The following is a 20,724-nucleotide window of genomic DNA, read 5'->3' on the forward strand; positions in this document are numbered from 1 at the left end:
GATTCGCCGCTGCCGAACAAAACCGCCCGACCGACGTAATAGCCAAGGTTGCGTCTTTTTGCTGGGTTGATCTTGGGACTGGGAGGTGTTTGTTTACCATGGGGCGATATCCAGCTCCCAGTCGCAAAGTGGCTTCATCAGGCTGGGTGCTGGAAAACCCCGCAGCGGAGGCCATCAACTCTTGGAAGAACTTTCTGAGCCCAGGGGGGTGGAGCAGGGGAGGGGCGGCCCTTGAGGGCAACGCACCAAGTCGGTGACTGTGCGCGGACAGCGGCGCCTGTTCTCCACCGTTTCGCATTCCCGGAGCCGGATCCTGCTGCTGCCGGTTCCTCTTGCGGTGATGGGGTCCGGTAAGGGAGGGCAGGTGGAGCTGGACGAGGTGTCGCGGCTGCGCTCGATCTTCTTGGCCTGCGATGCGAACGGCTCCGGCCGGCTCGAGCGCGACGAATTCGGTTCGCTGTGCGCCGAGCTGCGGGTCCGGCCGGCGGAAGCCGAGGCGATCTTCCAGCGGCTGGACACCGACCGCGACGGGGCCATCACTTTCCACGAGTTCGCGCGCGCATTCCGCGGCGCCACTCAGCGGCAGAGACGGCCGCAGCAGCACCAACGGCGGCGAGGCACCCGAGGGGAGCGGTCGGAGGAGGAGGAGGAGGAGGGGGCTGAGCTGGATGTGGATGATGATGCCCTCGAGGCTTTGGCTGGGGCGGCGGCAGCCAGTGCCATGGAGCCGAGTCAGGCTTGGCGGGAATTCGAGCTTCGGCTCGGGGAAGAGGCAGGCTACATCCCCAGGTAAGCCCCCCGCCCTTCTTCTCACCCAGGGAGAGAGAGAAAACACGCTCCGCAGAAGGCAACATTCCGGGCTTGGCCTCAGCACCTGTTTTCGGTTTCAGCCGAGGTGCGAGATGGGTAACAATGCTTCTGAACGCATGCAGAGTAGGGTTGCCACCTTTTCCTGTCAGTGGCCATGTGCCTTTAAAACCCAAATAACAGGGACGCAAAACCCTTGCGGAACTTGGAGATGCAGCTGCAGTGATGGGGAAGGCGGCAGCACCTGTGGATTGTGCATTTGTCAAGGATTGGATGCTTTAAAGGGCCAGAGCTCCTGCCACGAACAAGGTGGTGATCTGAACCCTGTGGGCATTCCCTTTACTGCTGCTTGTAATCTTAGAAAATGAGGCAGGGCTTCTGGGGCAAAAAGGCTTGATTTCTAAGCTCCTGCAACTTGGCAAATATGGAGAACACATTCCAGATTATATGTTGTCTAGCTCCATATAACCAGGGGTGTAGCAAGGTTGGAGGGGGCCCAGAGACAAGATTTTAAAATGGGCCCCTCGCTGATATACACACACAAACACACTTCACAATATATAGTGCACTCACACTCACATCCCCATTATGAATACGGTGAATATCCAGTTCACATTGAATCTAGTTTTTTTACTCTCTGCTCCTGCCGATCTCCAAGAGACTCAACATAATTCATAGGGGGTGCAACATGGGCGGGTGGGGAGTCATGTGATATGCCTCTGGGGGGCCCCCTCGAGGCAGTGGGGCCCCAAGACGACTGCCTCCCCTTGCCTAATGGTAGTTACGCCCCTGCATATAACACAGGTGGCACAACACTGGTTCTCATGCCTATTTTTCAGAACACCAGCCTCTCCTCTGACCCCAGTGTCTCTGTGATAATTGCCACACTCCAGTTAAGGTCCACTTTTGAAGATGGAGTAAGGTAATGCTGCAACTCTTTCAGTTAGGCTGCAACAGATTTCTAGGGGAAAGATAATCATGGCAGGGGCATCTTAAAGGCTCTTTTGTATTATCCATGCCTTTTGAAATCTCTCATGCTCTGAAGCCTATAAGGTGCCACGTTGCTAAACAGGGCTGCTCATCTCGGATTTCAGGGCATCTCCCATTACTTTAAAAGAATACCTCTTCTTTTGGAAGAGAATAACTGGCTATTTAAAACCATCCCAGCTCTATAAAAGCTTGCAGAACCAATTCCAAAGTGGTGTTCCTTGCCCACACCCCTCCTCTCCATCCACTGGACAGTAAACAAATTGAAGAAATACATGAGATGATATCATGAATCCGTTCCTTTTATGCTGGACTCTTGGGATATACTCTCTTTGCAGGTGAAATGGCAAGAGTAGCTGTTGCTTAAGGCAGGTCTGAAAGTCCATGCCTATGTTGTTCTGGCTGCTGTGAAAATATGCCATGGAATCTGTACTGCGTTGTGGCTCTGGGCTATAGTAGGAATATCCAAACTGCAGTCTTCTGTCTTGGAACTGGAATAGGATTAGTGTAGACCAGGGTTTCTTAACCTTGGGTCCCCAGATGTTGTTGGACTACAACTCCCATCATCCTCAGCCACAAAGGCCATGTCTGGGGATGATGGGAGTTGTAGTCCAACAACATCTTGGGGCCCAAGGTTAAGAAACCCTGGTGTAGACTCTTTACATGCCACACTCTTCCTGTGTGTGTGTGCTTTTTCTTTTTTCGAGGTACAATAAAATTGCTTCCTGTGTCATCAAAGCAGAAACAGCTCAAAAGCAAAACTGGTTACATATGCAAATATTGTGGTCCTTTCAGAGAGCCATGTAACTGCTTGACAAACAGAAAAAAAAACCATTGACCACAGTAACTTTCAGATGTAAATGTTAACACATCAAAGATTGCAGTTCGACCTATAGTTCTTTGTATCCAACAAGGTTATGAACATCAGTTCTCATTCAACACTATTAGAAGCACAAAATAGAGCTCCTTTCAGAATGAGGTCTTATGTGTGTGATTATTATTTTTTAAAATATTTGTGTCCTGCCCCTCCAGTCAATACCGGACAGGCAGGATATAAATATGAGGTGGTAAATATAAAATGATCAAGTGATGAGTGTTGTGTTTGCCTTCATGGCTAAGTACTCTTCATGCAATAAGAAGACTCTGATAGCGGATCTGCGATAGCCATTTCACACACCCAAGCTGTGATGTGCAGGCTCAGAAGCAGTGAGTGCACACATCTCTTGCTTGAATTGGCAGCTTGCTGTGCAGTATGGGAGCTTTACCACAGTTACAGCAGAGCAAATGTGTGTGAGAAGAGCAAGCCATTAAAGAATACCTTGAGACAGCTTCAGGTTCAAAAGCTAGCAAAGTTTATTAGGGAAGTTATATACTTTGATAGAAAGCCTGTGTCCCTGAGCTTTCTGTCTTTATAGTGCAGAGCAGAGAGGGAGAGAAAGAAGCCACATGGCTAATGGAGAATGCAGGCACAGCAGGGAACAAGAAGGAGGAAGTGAGAGGCCCCTGAGAGTAACAGTGTGCCAATCGGAGAAAGCCAGAGCAGAGAGAGAGACAGACAGACAAAAAGAGACAGGATAAAGAGGAAGGCCCCTCCTCACTGTCTCTGCTCCTAATGCTCCTAATGGTCTCTGTAGAAGGTGCAAACAGATGATGCAACTGGAGCAGGCCTGCTCAATGTTGCCCCGCCCCACTGTTTTTGGACTTCAACTCCCATAATCCCTAGCTACAGTGGCCAATAGCCAGGGATTATGGGAATTGTAGGCCAACATCTGCAGGAGGGCCGGATTTGAGCAGGCCTGAACTGGAGCTTCCAACAATATTGTGGGCAGGAAAGAGCTTCCTTAGGGCCAAACTACAGGTTATGTAGTGATGACTGCTTGTTTTAGGAAGGAGGTATTTTTTGGCAAGATGGGAGATGGTGTTGGTGTTGAATTGTTCTCCTCACTGGCTGCTTTTCTACTGCTGCTCCTTCACCAAGCTGCTTCTCTCCGTTCAGAGTTCCATTTACCCTTGCAAACTCAGAACCATACCAGTGGCAGATTCTGGGGTTGTTGCTGGTCTGGTGCGTGTTGGTTGGGTGTAGTCAGCCCATGCACAGTCCCATATCGATCCTTCATCTGTTCCATGACCAGAACAGAGGTCCTGCTGCTTAGGGTTTCTGTACTCACAATCTCTGTGTTACTTGTACTATAACATGGAGGTGCAAGAGCTATGTAATGTAGATTTCTCCTGCTCTTGTTATCCAATCAGAAGCTTGTAAATTGTTCAAACTTATAGATTTCACTTAACCCTTTGATGCATTTTGTTTATATAGATGGCTGGTTCAGATGAAACAGCACCCAACACGTGATTAGGAAGGGAATGAGCTGAGTATGCCCATTGAGACATCCTCCCGATACCCTAACTCGGCATATCTCTTTATCACGTGGGGGGACTGTTCATAGGAACATAGGAAGCTGCCATATACTGAGTCAGACCATTGGTCTATCTAGCTCAGTATTGTCTTCACAGACAGGCAGCAGCTTCTCCAAGGTTGCAAGCAGGGATCTCTCTCAGCCCTATCTTGGAGAAGCCAGGGAGTGAACTTGGAAGCTTCTGCTCTTCCCAGAGCGGCTCCATTCCCTAAGGGGAATATCTTACAGTGCTCACACATCAAGTCTCCTTTTCATATGCAACCAGGGTGGTCCCTGCTTAGCTAAGGGGACAAGTCATGCTTGCTACCACAAGACCAGCTCTTGAATGACTGCTCATTCAAACAGGCACCCATACGCATGTTCCAAATATTTCTTTAAGCCACTTCTGAGAAGGCACGTCTTCTTCATAACGATGTGTGGTGGGAACTGTATAATCTGAACCAGCCCAGAATTATCTATCTGTCTGTCTGTCTATCTATCTATCTATCTATCTATCTATCTATCTATCTATCTATCTATCTAATACCCCTGCTAACTTGGCAAAGAGACACCTTTAAATGTGGTGATTCTCTTTATTTAGCGGGGGAGAATAACTGGCCCTATCCACTCCTACCACAGTGCCTCCAGTGACTGTTGCTGGTGTCTGTCTTGTTTCTTTTAGATTGTGAGCCCTTTGGTGACAGGGAGCCCTCTTATTTATTTATTATTTATCTGTGTAAACTGTCCTGAGCCATTTTTGGAAGGGCGGTATAGAAATCAAATTAATAATAATAATAATGAATGTGGATGCCGCCACTACCAAAGTCTCTAGGTGGTTTACAGCATAAAACAAACCAAGAATAAAACAGAATCTAACAGTTAAAACATACAAATCAGATTAAACTATCCATACATGTAATCAATGTTATTCAAGTGACTACCAGCCTTTTAAGACTGTTGTGCAATGATTGATTGATTAAGTGCTGTCAAGTCAGTGTCTGCTCTTAGTGACCACATAGATAGATTCTCTCCAGGATGATCTGTCTTCAGTTTGGCCTTTAAGGTCTCTCAGAGGTGTATTCATTGTTGTCGTAATCGAGTCCATTCACCTTGCTGCTGGTCATCCTTTTCTTCTCTTTCCTTCAACTTTCCCCAGCATTATGGACTTCTCAAAGGAGCTAGGTTTTCGCATAATGTGTCCGAAGTATGATAGTTTGAGCCTGGTCATTTGTGCCTTGAGTGAAAATTCTGGATTGATTTCTTCTATGATCCATTTGTTTGTTTTCCTGGCTGTCCATGGTATCCTCAAAAGTCTTCTCCAGCACCAAAGTTCAAAAGTGTCAATACTTTTTCTATCTTGCTTCTTCAAAGTCCAGCTTTTGCATCCATAGAGTGTCACAGGAAAAAACCATTGTCTGAACAATTCTAATCTTTGTAGGTGTAGACACATCACGGCATCAAAATATCCTTTCCAAGGCCTTCATTGCAACCCTACCAAATGCTAGTCTGCAGTATATTTCTTGACTGCTGGATACTTTACTGTTGGTGGTCGATCCTAAAAGGCAGAAGCTATTCACCAATATCTTAAGCTATTCACCAATAATTAAGAATTGTGATATTTTATAGTGATGGGTCATGGATGCAAGGATGCTCAGATGCAGTTGGGGTCTAGCACATCGCTCTAGGACTGCTGAGTAGGCAGGTGGTGGAATGAGCCATGCGTGATGGGAGTCTCTGTGTAAGAGTCGATCTCCTTCTAGTGGGTGGCCTTATCTCAGTACCATGGTTACAGTGTCTGTCATAGTACTTTGAATGTGATCTGGCTACTTTGTCTTAATAGGGTGGTAGAGGGAATTGCAGTAGCTTTGTTTGGCACAAGTGTACAGACATGTGGTTTGCTTCTACTGAAAGGCAATTCTCATGCATTGCATCATCTGGAATAATGACATGAAACTGCTCTAGTGTCTAGAGCAGGGATGTCAAACTGTGGCCCTCCAGCTGTTTTTGGACTACAACTCCCATAATCCCCAGCCACAGTGGCCAATAGCCAGGGATGATGGGAGTTGTAGGCCAACATCTGCAGAAGGGCCACAGCTACTTGACATCCCTGGTCTAGAGACACAGGAATTAGCTACTTGATACCAGCCAATTCAGTCTAGTATCTGAAGATACCGAGATAAAGATATCTTTAAATCTTGGTCTTTGAGTAAATGCAAGTTTAGAAATAATATCTTTCTCCTTTAAATTCAGAAGTGCTGCTGTAATTTTCTGCCTTGGGCCAAAATATTTGTACAATTTCACATCAGGTGCAATTTTCTGCTAAAATGGGGTTGTTTGTTTAAAAAAATGTATAGCTTGTCCTCCAGTAAACTATGAGGGTGGCATACAATAAAACAATGTAATGTGTACAATTGCACGTAGAACAAGACAGCAGTAAAGCTACAGTAGAGTGGATAAAACCACAGACCCGTTTATATACCGCCTTTCATTAAAAACAATCCCAAGGTAGTTTACAAAAGTTAAAAAATAATAATAAAATGACAGTTAAAAGTATTAAGCTAAAAATATGGCAACAAATCTGATTTAAAATATATAAAATACAAACATAAAAACTGTACACAGATAAAACCACACAGAAGCAGCAATAAAACAATCATGTAAAGGCCTGAATAGGCGGGGGGAACTAATCTTTGCTTGATATCAAAGCAACATCATACTCGTAGTTAGATGAGCCTCACTGGTGAGGGATTCCATAATCAGGGTGCCAGAGCTGAGAATACTCTATTCCTGGTGACCAGCCACTTGATTTCAGATGGTGGGGCAACCTAGGCGCAGTCTTTGATGATGAACACAGTGGCTGATGAGTTCATATGGTAGGAGGTGCCCCTCTAGGTATTCTGGTCCAAACCTTTTAGGGGTTTTTAGGCCAGGGCCAGAACTCTGAATTGTGCTCAGAAATGGGCTGATAGCTAGTGTAGCTGTTTAAGAACATTCTGTATAACCAGTCCCAGCTACTACAAAATCCAGTGGCAAGGTTATCCCATATGGTTCTATGGGGAAAGTGTGGGAAGGGCTATACTTCCCAGCATCCCTTGCATACTTTCCCATGTGGCTTCCATGACATCACTGGGCAGGGATCCACAAATTGAGCTCGCTAGCCAGCCTTTATTTGTGGTTGCCATGAATTCTTCCTCTTCCTTAGATCCTTTTCTGGCACATGGGCAGGAATCTTAAGAGAGAAGCAAGTCTTTGGTCATTTGCACTGGGATATGGGGATGGTAAGAATCAGTGGGAGCCCTCCCCTTCTGCTCAGAAAGGATACTTACTGTTTTTTATCTTCTGGAATAGGTGCAAATGAGATTTGTGGTGAGGTATCCTGCTCACTAGAGGGCTTGTCAAGGTTACTAACTGAAGTTTCCAATAAGTCTTCAGAGGTCATTCCAAATGTGATGCATTGCAGTAGTGGCAACCACAAATAATGGTTGGCTAGTGAGCTAAATTTGTGAATTTGTGGATCCTGCCCAGTGATGTCATGGAAGCCTCATAGGAAGGTATGCAAGGAATGCTGGGAAATTGGTGCATGGATATTTATCCTTGCTTCCTTTGGACTTTTGAATACACAAACAGCATGATGAACAAAAATATCTTTGTGACTATTTCAGTGCATGAAAATGTTGGAGCAGGGATTTGTGTTAGCACTCATTCAACCGAAAGAAAATGTGATGCTCTTACATAAAGTACATCAAGTAAGATACTAGGAACAGGTAATGAAATTATTGCTGTTGTTCTTGATCACTTTGAAACATGTAAGTGTAAGGAGGCTAGTTAAAGGTTACTGGATCTAGGTTCTGCCAGTAATCTTCATACAACAGTTCTTCATGGTGAACGAAGCATCCATGGTTTTGTTAAACACTGGCATGTCACAAATCTGAGTTGAGGATAGGCCTTGACAAGGGCGGGGGGTGGTGGATTCTAGATCTGGGCCATTAATCCCTCCTGCATGCCATGGGGGAAAATAGCATGGGTCGGGAGAGGGGAGGATTAATGGTCCAAATCTTGATTGAACCCCTTTCTGGCTGTCATTTTAAAAAAGGGGTGGGGTGGAAAAGCAATAATGCATCTTATGTCATGCCTATCATACTTGATTCTAGGTAGCTTTAGTAAATTACTCCATATACTTCTGTAAAACTGCACTGTCTGTTTTCTCAGCAGAGCAGGGTTTAAACCACTGTGTGTGGAGAGGGTATACAGAATCCACCTCTCATTGGCATGATCCAGAACAGTGCTAGTCAGAGCTGAACCCAATCACAATTGCACCAGTATTGTTGGCAATCCCATGCCTCTGCAGTCATGATCTGAGTGGGGAAGCTTGTGTTTGTCCATCTGAGACTGTGTCCCTTCTAGCCTTTTGGCCAGCGTGCTAAGGCCACCTCTGCTCCGCCTGATAGTGGGTAATAGGCCTGTGAGAAGCCTCTGCTAAGTCCAAGTACTCCTTGCAGCTCCCACAGCAGCATAGAGATGGCCATTCCCGTCATGCTCACCAGCACCAGTGAGCCTCCTTTAAGAGAAAGGGAACCCTCTCAAGCCCATCTGGTCCTGGCTTGGCACTCTGGTTAAGCCAGGTTTTAGAATGGCTTATGACCTTCAGAACTCTTGAGACTCCTAGGTCCCAGCACAGCATCCCTCCAGCGGCTGTTGCTAGTATCTGTCTTATGTTCCTTCTTCGATTGTGAGCCCTTTGGGGACAGGGAGCCATCTTTATTTATTTACATTTACACCAACTGCTTTGGGAACTTTTGTTGAAAGGTGGTGTATAGATATCCGTCAGTGTCCCTGTCTTAATGATCTTTTACTTCCCATCTAGCCATTAGGTTTTGTTGGAAGGTGCTTCAGGCACAGCTGAGTTTACTGTATATGGTGAGACTTTAACCTGGAAAGCCATCTGAGTTTATGTGAATCAGAATGTTCTGGAGGTTTGGGGTATTGGATTTGAGGGCTTGGTTCTGACTCACCTCTGGCTCAGAATTTACAGGCTTGGAACTCAAACAAAAGAGCAGAACCTAGGTCAACAACAATGAATAATTTGCTCCTTCAGAAATTAATGTTAACAAAGAGCCACAATATGGTAGGAACATGGAAGAAGCAGGTTGCAAAGGTTTCTTCCTGAACATTTATTGCAATTTTTGAGTAACTTGATGTCTATGAAAAGCAGATATAGGTGCTCCTAATCGCAGCTGGTCTGAAACATAGGGTGGAGGCAACTCTTTCCTTAAATGACACACCTGATAACTTACTAGATAGTACACCAGCTAAAGATGTTTGCTTTTTGAAATTCTGTACAGTTATAAAAGTCCAGTGAGGTCACTACTGATGGATCACAGGATGCCCCTAGCCTCCAGTTTTGTGCAAATTAGTCTAATTAGCGAACATTTCCATATTACAGTTTGCACAAGTCCATATGTGCTGTTGCCTTGCAGATGTATTGTAGTTTCTAAAATGTCTGTGTGTCGTCGTCCCCGCCCGGTTCCTGTGGATTGCTGACTTGTTCTTTTTAAAATTTAAATCTTGCTGTGCAGATTCATCATATAAGTATGCAGGTGAGTGCCCCTGTGCCGCCTTTAATTTAGAAAGAATCCATCTGCTCCCTGCGGCGTTCCTCTAGGGGTGTGTGTGCTCTGTTTGCCTGTGGCTTGATTTCTCACAACTTGCTCCTGACTACTGTTGTGTAAATGTGTAAGCCACCAGAGTCTGCTGAATCCTAGCTCTTGACAGTTGTAATTGGGCCAGTGAGGAACAATGAAACCATGTTGTGGTTTGGGGAACAAATAACCCAAGTAAACTCCCACAATTACCACCATATGTTTCTGACAGCAGCAGCTCTTCCAAGAGGAGCACAGCAAGCACAGGCTGCAAAGCGAGGGGAAGGGAAGCCGAGTTTTCCACTCGCCTTCTTTCAGGTCTCTTGTTTGTTTTGATCTTTGAAGCTGAAAAATCTCAAAGAGCAGCAGCTGTGACGTACTTGAGAGCAGAACAAAAGGCAGTTCTGTCAGAAGCAATGCAAAGCTCCTTCCAGGCTCCTGAGAATAAAAAGTGTACTGACAGAAGTGGGGAGGGGAGAAAGGTGTTTATGAGCTAGCTCAAGGTTGGCCAACCTGAGGCTCCCCAGGTAGACGACAACTCCCATCATTCCCAGCTACAATGGTTGGGAGTTGTAGTCCAACAAGAGCTGGAGATCCTCAGTTTGGCCACCCCGATCAAGTCTTGTAACAAGCATGAATTGTCCCCTTTTGCTAAGCAGGGTCTGCCTGGTTTACATTGAATGGGAGACTACATGTGTGAGCACTGTAAGATATTCCCCTTAGGGGATGGGGCCACTCTGGGAAGAGCACCTGCATGCTTGCATGCAGAAGGTTCCAAGTTCCCTCCTTGGCATTTCCAAGATAGGGCTGAGAGACACTCCTGCCGGCGACCTTGGAAGAGCTGCTGCCAGTCTGTGTAGACAGTACTGAGCTAGATGGACCAGTGGTTTGATGGTATAGTCAGCTTCCTATGTTTCTAAGGGGTGTGAAGCTGAGTGTGGTGGAAGTGTAGTATACAGGGTAGGTAACAAATGGACTGCAGATTGCATTTCAGCTCCCTGAAGGGAAACCCTTGAAAAGTGTCCGGCAAAGTGGTTGAAAGTGTTGGAAAGCAGATCTGGAGAAGCCGACTTGTTTTGAATACACATGTCCTCCTTCATCTAAAGCAGGGCTGCATATCTCCAACTGTTTTTGAACTACAACTCCCATAATCTCCAGCCACAATGGCCAATAGAGATTATGGGAGCTGTAGGCCAACATCTGCAGGAGGGCCGAAGTTGATCAGCCCTGATCTAAAGTCACTTCAGAGGAATGATCTGAAAGTTCTGCTTCAAACCGCAGCTGAGCATTGAACCCACTAGGTGGCTTTAGGCAACCCATATTACCATTTAAATGTATCATATTCATTACATAACTTAGTGCCTGTGCGTGGGCATGAGCCCTGAGGATGCACATGTCTCTCCGTGTGTAAAGGAAGTTACATAAATAACTTACTTTGGTGGATGCAGATATTTAGAAAAAAATATCATCTTGTAGAAGGTGTGTTAAAGCTGGCTTACCTTTTCTAATAATAGAATAGGCTTGGATCCAGAGCTGCTGTTATGCCTACTTAAAGCCTTTTCTGCCTACTTAAAGCCTTTTCTGTTCCCAGTCTTTGGAAAAACATTGCATGAAAAAAGTGATGTTCATTCTTGCACAGGTTTGTGTGCAAAATAGAGCACAAGCTCTCCTCAAAACCTCTTAATGGCCTCAGCTTGCATCTTCTTTATTCACCATATTTCTTGTACTGTAACGCAACACCAAATATGTTGTGGCTTCACATTGTGAGGAGCCTTCTAGTGCATGGATCAGAACGCATGGCACAGCTTGGATACATTTTATCTTCTGCTCATTGGTCTTAGGATCTAAGCCACAAGCTTTTTCTTGCTTTGCAAGCTAAGCGCTATAACCTACTGAATTTGCCATAACTCTTCTTTTTTCCTAGCTCTCTCTCTGTAATGCTGATTTTGGCAGTCGTTCAACATGGATTGTCCATACATACCCCTCCCTCTCTTGTCTCTCTCTCTCTCTCCTTCCTGTATGTTGGTCAGCATTCGAGCCAGTGCTGCCCTTGTCTAAGAACGTTTTGCTCATGCAGTGATTTTTTCCAACCTACCCCTCTCCTGATTTTCTCAGTGTTTGCCCCTGATAGTTCCCCAGCACTCACAGACATCTTATGGGGAGGCACTGGGGGCAACAGAGGAAATGGGGGAGCAAGTTGATTACATAAGGGCAGCATTATCTTGGATGCTTTAACTATCTTTAGCTTTGCCAACAAGGTTATTAGGGGCTCAAACTTTCATAGTTTGTAATTTACTGAATAGATTTTTTTAAATTATAACATTCCAGAAAAGTTCTTATAATGTTGTATTTCTTCTCTATGTGTTTAAAGACTGCTGGTTTCTGTCCACATTTCTAACAATTCTCCTGTACTGCAATTGAATCCTTGTTGTCTAGTATATATATTTTCTATGAGGTTTTCATAGGTAGTACATGCTCTCACTAATCATTATGCAGTTCTCTTCATATCTAACTTACCCATTTCCTTTTGGGTATTTCTGCCCTTGATGTTAAAAATTATTTCTACTTATGAGTTGTGACAATTTCCTAAGATGATCTTATAATATTGGTTTTGGAGCAAGAGGGAAACTAATTTGTTAAAATGGAATAGGAGGGCTTCCCTCTTGCATTGGGCCAGCGTGGTATAGTGGTTAGAGTGCTGCACTAGAACTGGGGAGACCCGAGTTCAAATCCCCATTCAGCCATAAAACTAGCTGGGTGACTCTGGACCAGTCACTTCTTTCTCAGCCTAACCTACTTCACAGGGTTGTTGTGAAGAGAAACTTAAGTATGTAGTACACCGCTCTGGGCTCCTTGGAGGAAGATCGGAATATAAAATGTAAAAAATAAATAAAATAAAATAAAATTGTGTTGATCATCTCTTCATAAGTAAGAGTCTGGTTATCCAAATAAATCTGCAATATCTTTAATTATATCTCTTTTGTTTTTCCCCAGGCAAGAACAGGTCAGCGTTTTGTATCAGAACATTAATATAGTGGAACCTCGATTAGTTCAACCTTATGAACACATTATTAAGAACTTTATTCGTGAGATCAAGCTTCAGAGTACAGAGATGGAAAACTTAGCCATAGCTGTAAAAAGGTAGAGTCAATTCTTCTACACTTTGTGGTTAAACAGTTACCTGTTTTGCCTTCAGTACATGGTGTGTGTTGCTAATAGCAACATGTGTTAAATGTGTGCTTCCAATACTGCCCTGGGCTGGATGAGTGTAGTGGCTACTGGATGCCGAAAGCTGACAGCCTGTTGCCTTGTGACTTGTATGCAGGCACAAGCCCATATTCTTTTTGACCTTAGTCTTTCCCAAGTGAAACAGAGAAAAATGCTTATGACCCAGTGATAGGTTATACAGGAGGGACTCTTTATTCGTGGGGTTTCCATTCTGTTCCTGCCAATAAGTGTGAATATGGAAACTGTGAATAAAGAAACCTTACCCTATGGGAATCCAGGGGTTAGATTCCTTACTCTGAAAAAAAATCCAAAAATGCAGGAGCAAAAATAAGGGCAGTAAAGCTTAGTACCTTGCTCTCCATGTCTCCAGGAATGCCCCCCAAATCCTCTTATGTTTCACTTTTTAAAAATGAAATGTCTAAAAACAAAAAAGAGCCACAAAATGGCCCTGTGCTTTAAAATGTCCAGAAATGATATCAGAAGTCATTTCTAGCCACTCAGGAACTTCAGATAAGTGAAATTTGCCTATATTTCCTGCCGTGGAGAAAGAAACTGGGTCTCTAAGACCCATCCACAGAAACAGGAAACCTCATTCTGTGAAACCATGGATGACGAGGATCTCCTGTACACAAGAATCGTATCCCTATACTATGATTATCTTTAAGTTACTTTTGTTTCTTCACTAGGGGCATTCTGACATATGTGATCCCCCCGCCCCCCGGTTCCTCAGAAGTGCCAATTTGCAATTCAGAGTTGTAACATTTTAAAGAGAAATTCACAGACAGAAAGGAACTATTTTATAGATATGACCTCCAAGCCCAGTGAGTAACAGAATGTATTTGAAGCTTTTATCATTGGCTTGCGGTTGTATCTATCCAACATCCTTATCTGTGAAGTAACAGCTTGAGTTCTGGGCTGTTTGATGCACACCATGGGAGATGGGGGAGAAATGAAATTCTATAGTTCATTGAGAAATCTGATTTCCACCAGGTGATTATGGACACTCAGTAATGATGGGTTATACTACCGTTGATGAATTGCTAGTGGAGTCATTTCTGTGAGAAAGACTAATACATTTATTACAGCCTAGACTTTTGTGAGATACAGTCCATCAAGTGCATAAAGAGTTGGTGTGTATGTGTATTATGTATGTGTGCATATTGGTGGGGTGTGTGTATTGTGTTTTTATTATATAAAGAAAATTAAAAGAATATTATATAGTGAAAAGGGGGAGGGGGTGTAAATAGTGGGAGCCAAATGGCCATGAAATGCAACATATATATATTTTGCATTGTTACAATGCATCTGATGAAATAAACTGTAGACCATGAAAACTTATGCTACAATAAATGCTTAGCTTTTAAGTTGCCACAAGACACTTTATTACTGTGTACTAACATGCCTGCCCCTCTGGAAGTGATTTCTGTGACCTGTATAGCTTTCAACAGATATAGCAATAGCAATAGCAATAGCACTTACATTTATATACCGCTCTATAGCCGAAGCTCTCTAAGCGGTTTACAATGATTTAGCATATTGAGAGACATATGAGAGACATGAACTTTTGATGCTTTGCACAACTGCTATGTATACTAGGGATGTGCATGAACTGGTTTGGTGTTCCTTTTGCAGACTGCCGGGCTAGTTCAGCACTGGGGGAGTTACCTTTTAAGGATCAGAGAATGTGCTTTTACCCCCCGCCGGCTGCGTTTCCCCCACTAGTGCTGTCTTTTAAATTGCTGGTGCCGGGCGGCAGCATACCTCCTCACCGCTGCATGCACACTTCCCAATCCTTAAAGGTAACCTCCCCCGCACCGAACCAGCCATCTGTCGGTTTGTGCACATCCCTAACCTATACAGGTCATTTCCACATAATGAGCTGAAAAAGCAACTGCTGATTGCACAACCAGAACTCTGAAAAGACTGGCTTTCTTCATGCTGCCCTGAAGAATAGAAGAAGCCTGTTCATGATTATGTCCTAAAGACCAGTACGCATGAGCCCTACCTGCTCATTATGTTCAACACACATACCGCCTGTATGGCATACTTAAATATAGATCTCTAAATATGTGGTTGTTCACATGTGTTGAATGTATGTACAGCAGTACACTTCTTATCTGTACCTGAATTTGAGAGGGTCTGTACCCAGGTTCACTTTTAAAATGAACTCCTGTATAGTCATTCACACATGTTCATGTGTACAGACACCTGAACATATAACGTCATGTCTGAATAGGGCAACCTTGTTCTGCATGTGTGATTGACAGGCAGACAACAGTCTCAGTGCATGGTATCAGTGGATATACACAGTGGTTACCATGCTTGAACTTCTCATGTTATTTGTTTTAATTTGGTGGTTTGAATACTGAAAACCAGGTGACTGTAGTTTGAAGATGTAAATACTAAGCTCATTTTACTTCGGATATCCAACTTAGAACATCTTGTTATGGATCAGGTGGTACAAACAATGCATTTTCCCCCACTTGTCTTTGAAGCTGAAGAGTGTTTTCTGTGAACTGATTCACTTCTGTGTTTTAGGGCACAGGATAAAGCAGCAATACAGCTCAGTGAACTAGAAGAGGAGATGGACCAGCGAATACAGGCTGCAGAGCATAAAATCAAGAAGGAGGTGAATAGTTAATGCTCACACTTAATGCTTAAGGGGCTGCTTCTCCTCACAACAAAATTAGTGACAGAATTCTGACTTATACACCTCAGGCCTTGTGTGGAAATATTTATCTGCATTATTTCCCCTCCAATTTGCTACTGATGTGAAAGGTATGAAGGTCAGAGCTTTCTCTACCTTTTTCTGGGTGGGGAGTATTTAAAAGGAAGGCAAGCTCAAGGTGGAACTAACTTACTGCGTTCTTGAACTAAAATAATTTGACAGGAAGGGAGCAGCTTTATGTTGGGACCAAAGGTTTTTATTTTGGATGCTGAACCCTCATAGGCATTCAGCTTAAGACTTTCTATAAAAAGCTCCCAAACTTGCACTCATTTGTCTATCTTGGGTTTTGCCTAACTTGTTTTTGGATTACAACTTCCATTATCCCTGGCTACAGTGGCTGGAGGCTTGGGAGTTGTGGTCCAAAAGCCAGAACCTCCTGAAGATTGTGTTTTAAGATGGAATTTATTAAGGAAAAAGCACAAAAGCTAAAAGTATTTTAGAAAGCAAACTTAAGGATTTCAAGCATTGCTTAATAAATGACATATAATAAGGCCCTCCTAGGTGTTATAAGCTTACAATACGAATTTAAAGCAGGTCTGTACAACTCCAGCCCTCTGACAGATGTTGGGCTACAACTCCCATCATGCCTGACTATAGGCCCTTGTGGTTGGGGATGATGGGAATTGTAGTCCGAGAGCAGCTGGAGGGCTGAAGTTGTGCAGCCCTGCTTTAAAGGCTCTTGGGTATGACCTGTTTTAGCGTGTAGGCCTCACACAGATGTTCAAAAGTTTACAGTGGTTGACTTAGAGACTAGGCCATTATGTGCACCATTGCGGCAGATCTTGTTTTCTGTCATCTGGTTTATAATAGCATCCATTTTGAAAATTGTGTTTGTTTTTTTGTGTAAACATGCTGGCTGACACCCAGAATACCTGCTGGTTGTGCGGCAGGAATATGTACTTGCATGACAGAAAGCTTTTCTAGCTGCACTCTGGCTGCCCAGCCTAAGGTGCACAACAGGGAGAGTGCACATGGATGACTGAAGCGGTTTCATTTCCATGTAGATGTCCAGTTTGTCCGGCTACACGTTCCTGTCCCATTTACCCAGCCTGGCTGGGCTTACCGGGTCCGGCCTCAGAGCAGGGACAGGGAGGAGGTTGAGTGTCACCCTTTGCCGCCTCCATCCCAGGCTGCTTGCTCCTTGTGCCTGGCACTCTCTGGGGGGCCCTGACATTTGCCATCAGCCAGCCTCTCATCCCCGGCCGGCAACTGATGTCCCTCCTCACAGGCTATGCATCGCCCACCCCCAATTATGGGGCCAACACCCCTCTTTATTCCTTGTAATTGTCTACCCTTTACAGGTGTTGCCAATGTCTCTCCCCCTTCTCTCTCCTCCTGCTCAGACCCCCTCCCTTCGGGAGGCGTGCTGCTGATGTTATCCTCATGTGCCTCCCCTTCAGCCCTTTCAAGGCTCTGCTTCTCCTCTGCTGGAGCTGAATCCCTGCCCATTGGCAGTCTTGCCTCCTCTTTTCCCTGGCTGCCACCCATTTCTGCCTCCTTGGGCCCCCTCACCACTCCGTCCTCGGAGGAAAGGACAGCCGGCCTTGCCAGACACAGTTATATCACAAAACAAACATTTTAACAAAGCATTTGCTCTTTAAATTGCAAGCAAGTGACTTTATTCCCCCTAAAAATTCCTTAGGTACACATTAATAGACCTTTGGCATCTCATTTTTGTTAGCCACTGACTTAATCTGAAGCCTCAGCAGTGTGGCCACAATTGAGATGGCTGCTTCTGGTTTATGTGTGTCAAGCCTGTGTTATTTGTGACCCCAGCAAGCAAGCATAACCCTCCAACCATGTGTGGAGACCTACCTGTAGCTTAATGAAGCTCCCCCCTCCCCCCCCAGCCCCGTTTTTGCAGCAAAAACTGAAAGCTTATCAACATCCAGAAGGCAGACCACAATGCTTGGCTTGTGCCTGGCCTGAGGACTTGCATATGGTATTTCTCATTACCTGGTCATACGCTAAAGAGCCATAGCTCAGTGGTTGACCCCTTGCTTTGCCTGAATTAGACCTCAAGCTCAGTCCCTGGCATCTCCAGTTAAAAGGTGGATGGAAAAGACCTCTCCCTGTGACCCTGGAGAGCTGCTGCCAGTCAGAGTAGACCAATACTACATCAGAATTAACATTGTTCTGACTTAGTATAAGGCAACTGCATATGTTCATATCACCTCCCTTAGCTTCAAAAGCATTTTGCTCTCCCATGAAGCCAAGGTGGGGGCTGCTCTTTAAAAAGGAGAGCCCCAAAGCCCTGTTAGCCATGCGGAGTCAGTCTCTAGATTAGGGCTGCTCAACTTTGGCCCTCCATCAGATGTTGGCCCACAGCTCCTATAATCCCTGGCTGTGGGCCACTGTGGCTGGGGATTATGGGAGTTGTAGTCCAAAAACAGCTGGAGGGACAAAGTTGAACAGTCCTACTCTAGATAAGTGAGCACTAGCTGAATGCTTTTAATCCTCCTATGAGCATGTAGGTCTTTTGAATATCTAGGACAATAAGTATCTGCTAGGGATCGTTTAATTCACTATCTAGATGCAGATATCAAGGGTGGTCCATAAATTATTTCTCTTATCATTCTTTTAAGTAGCTATATCTTGCTCCATTCCTCATTCACAGGTGTATGCATTTTCAGAAAGTGCAACACCCCAAATGTAAATGCAAGCCTGCTGTGATATTTACTTTGTGGGATAGTACGGAATTATAAATGTTAATGGTAACCAAGGGCACTGTTATCACTGACACGAGGCTGACTTTTGACATGGTGAGAGTTGTACTTCATGTGCTCATCAGTATTACGGAATTGCCCTTCTTTTGGATTCTTCCGGAGTTGCAGTGATCTTGGAACATGTACTGCAGCATTCCAGTACAGCTGTCGTATGCACACCCCCACCCATGCAAGCACTTGATGGTTTGCCAAAAATAGCTTTATTGCATTATGATTTGATGATATCTCTTCCTGATACACAATGTTGTTGGGTAAATTGTTTAAATCCACCAATTATCTCTTTTAAAAAGTGTTAAATGTTGTAGGAGAAACGGAAAGCAGAGGAGGCTCTGAATGCTCTTAAGCGTCAGTATGAAGCTGAAGTTGGTGACCTTCAAGTGACGATTAAAAAACTTAAAATGGTATGTAGCACTGATATTCTATCCAGATATAGGGGAATTACATTAGGATCTGGTGTAGAGGAACATACATTGGGGTCTGTTCCTCTGATATTACCTTTGCTGAAGTAATTTAAGAGTATATAACACTTCGGAATATGAAGATTGACCTTCATCTGGTTGAAAAATTGTCCATGAGACTGAGGTCCATAGTCCTGTTCAGACATTATGTTGTATGAGTGCACAGATATCTGTACACTCCTACATGTGTTTGTGTGAATGGCTGCACCTGCGTTCATCTTAAAAAATAACCTGGGTAGAGGTCCCTCAGATGCATGGTACAGATAGGAGGTGTACCTGTACTCAGCATAATGTGTGAATATCTGTAACCTGTGCACTAGGGATGTGTCAATCACCTCGAGGTTGGGCCATTGCACCATCGAACTGGGCCAGCTTGAGGGTTCGGCCAGTTTGGCTTGACCAGCTCGGAGCCGGTTTGGGGGTTCTAAGTTGATTAAAAAAAAACTTGTAACACTCACCGCTGGGTCTGGGTCAGTGGCCGGGAGAGGGGGGCGGCCGTTCTAAAAGGGCTGGTTTGGCCTGTTTTCAGGCCCTTCCGGCCCTTCCTCTGGTGGCAGCAGCCATTTTGGAGGCTGCTGCACATGCCCAATGCACCTCTGCATGGCCTGGGATGACCTGGGTCAGCGACCAGATCGGAAGGAAGGGCCGCATCATCCCCAAAATGGACTGAACCAGCCCTTTTGAGAATGGGAGAAGGCCGGCGAGGGAGGGAGAGATGGCAGAGACACACACACACACGTCGACGACCCAGACCCGGTGTTGATAAAAGGTTGGGGTTTTTTACAACTTAGAACCCCCAAACCAGCTTGAATTCAAGCTGAGCTGGGGAGGGGGGTGTTTGGGGGGCACAAAACTGAACATGTTTGGTTTGAGTCCAACCTGGACTTGAACCGAACTGGGCAAACTGGTTTTGTGCACACCCCTACTGTGTACAGATCTGTACCTGTGTACACTGTACACTCATTGTAAGAGAGTTGATCATAATGTAGGAATGGGGCTCATGAGATGCTGTTGGGGAAGGGGGTCCTGCTATAGTGCTTTCTGATTATAGTTTGTTCTAGAAAATAAAAAAGGCACCAATAACATTTTTGCTTTCATAAGCACTGGATTTAGGAGGGTATCTTTGATACTCAGTCTCATTGGATTGTTACTTTCCTCCAAAAGTAGGGAAAGGTCCCTTGAGAGTTAATACAAAATAGATTATAATAATACTGAATTTGTTTAATTTTATTTAAAATATGTATACAAGGAAACCTTACTATTCGTGGACTCACCATCTGCATTTTCATGTATCTGCGGGTGTCAAATTGACACCTGATTTCATTATCTGCAGTTACTAAAAGGTTAAAATCCATGAATCTGCAGTTCCTAGAGGGCTGGAAGTGGCTGCAAGGTCACTTCCTGCCATCATTTTGTAAGCATTTCTAAGCAACAAGTAAGCAGGAGCCATTTTGTGGGTCATTTCTTTTCTTTCCTTCTTTCTTTTTTTTAAAGGCTCCCCCCATGATTTTTTGTGGGTTTAGGGGGGTATTTGCTGCTTGGGGTATTGCTGGGCACAAGGAGGACTCAAGGAGACACCCAGAGCACACTACAGTGTTTCTTGCCTAGTAAACAGTGTTGAATAAGAATCCCCTTCCACCGACCAGATACGGCAACTTTTTATAAACTGGGAAGCAGTTAGTTCTTCGCCTTTCAGGTTGTGGGCATGCCACAAATGGCTGAAGTTGGTATGGGATAGCAAGTAGGTTAGTGAAAATT

At 44.5% G+C, this 20,724-nt stretch overlaps 1 protein-coding gene across 3 annotated transcripts in view; it reads left to right on the forward strand.

Moving 5' to 3' along the window:
- The window catches only part of RASEF (RAS and EF-hand domain containing), a 53,014-nt gene continuing 32,290 nt past the window's right edge, over nucleotides 1-20,724 (forward strand). The window contains exons 1-4 of one of the 3 annotated variants that reach the window (XM_053303582.1): nucleotides 1-789; nucleotides 12,821-12,967; nucleotides 15,593-15,683; nucleotides 18,814-18,909. In XM_053303582.1, the coding sequence (XP_053159557.1) occupies nucleotides 341-789; nucleotides 12,821-12,967; nucleotides 15,593-15,683; nucleotides 18,814-18,909 (783 nt within the window). In that variant the 5' untranslated portion in view covers nucleotides 1-340. Of the gene's footprint in view, nucleotides 790-3,654; nucleotides 3,688-7,430; nucleotides 7,466-12,820; nucleotides 12,968-15,592; nucleotides 15,684-18,813; nucleotides 18,910-20,724 lie in introns of those variants that run through there. The other 2 variants (XM_053303583.1, XM_053303584.1) reach the window with 2 other exon arrangements.

Source organism: Hemicordylus capensis, chromosome 2, assembly GCF_027244095.1.
Source record: "Hemicordylus capensis ecotype Gifberg chromosome 2, rHemCap1.1.pri, whole genome shotgun sequence".
NCBI classification, from domain to species: Eukaryota; Metazoa; Chordata; class Lepidosauria; order Squamata; family Cordylidae; genus Hemicordylus; species Hemicordylus capensis.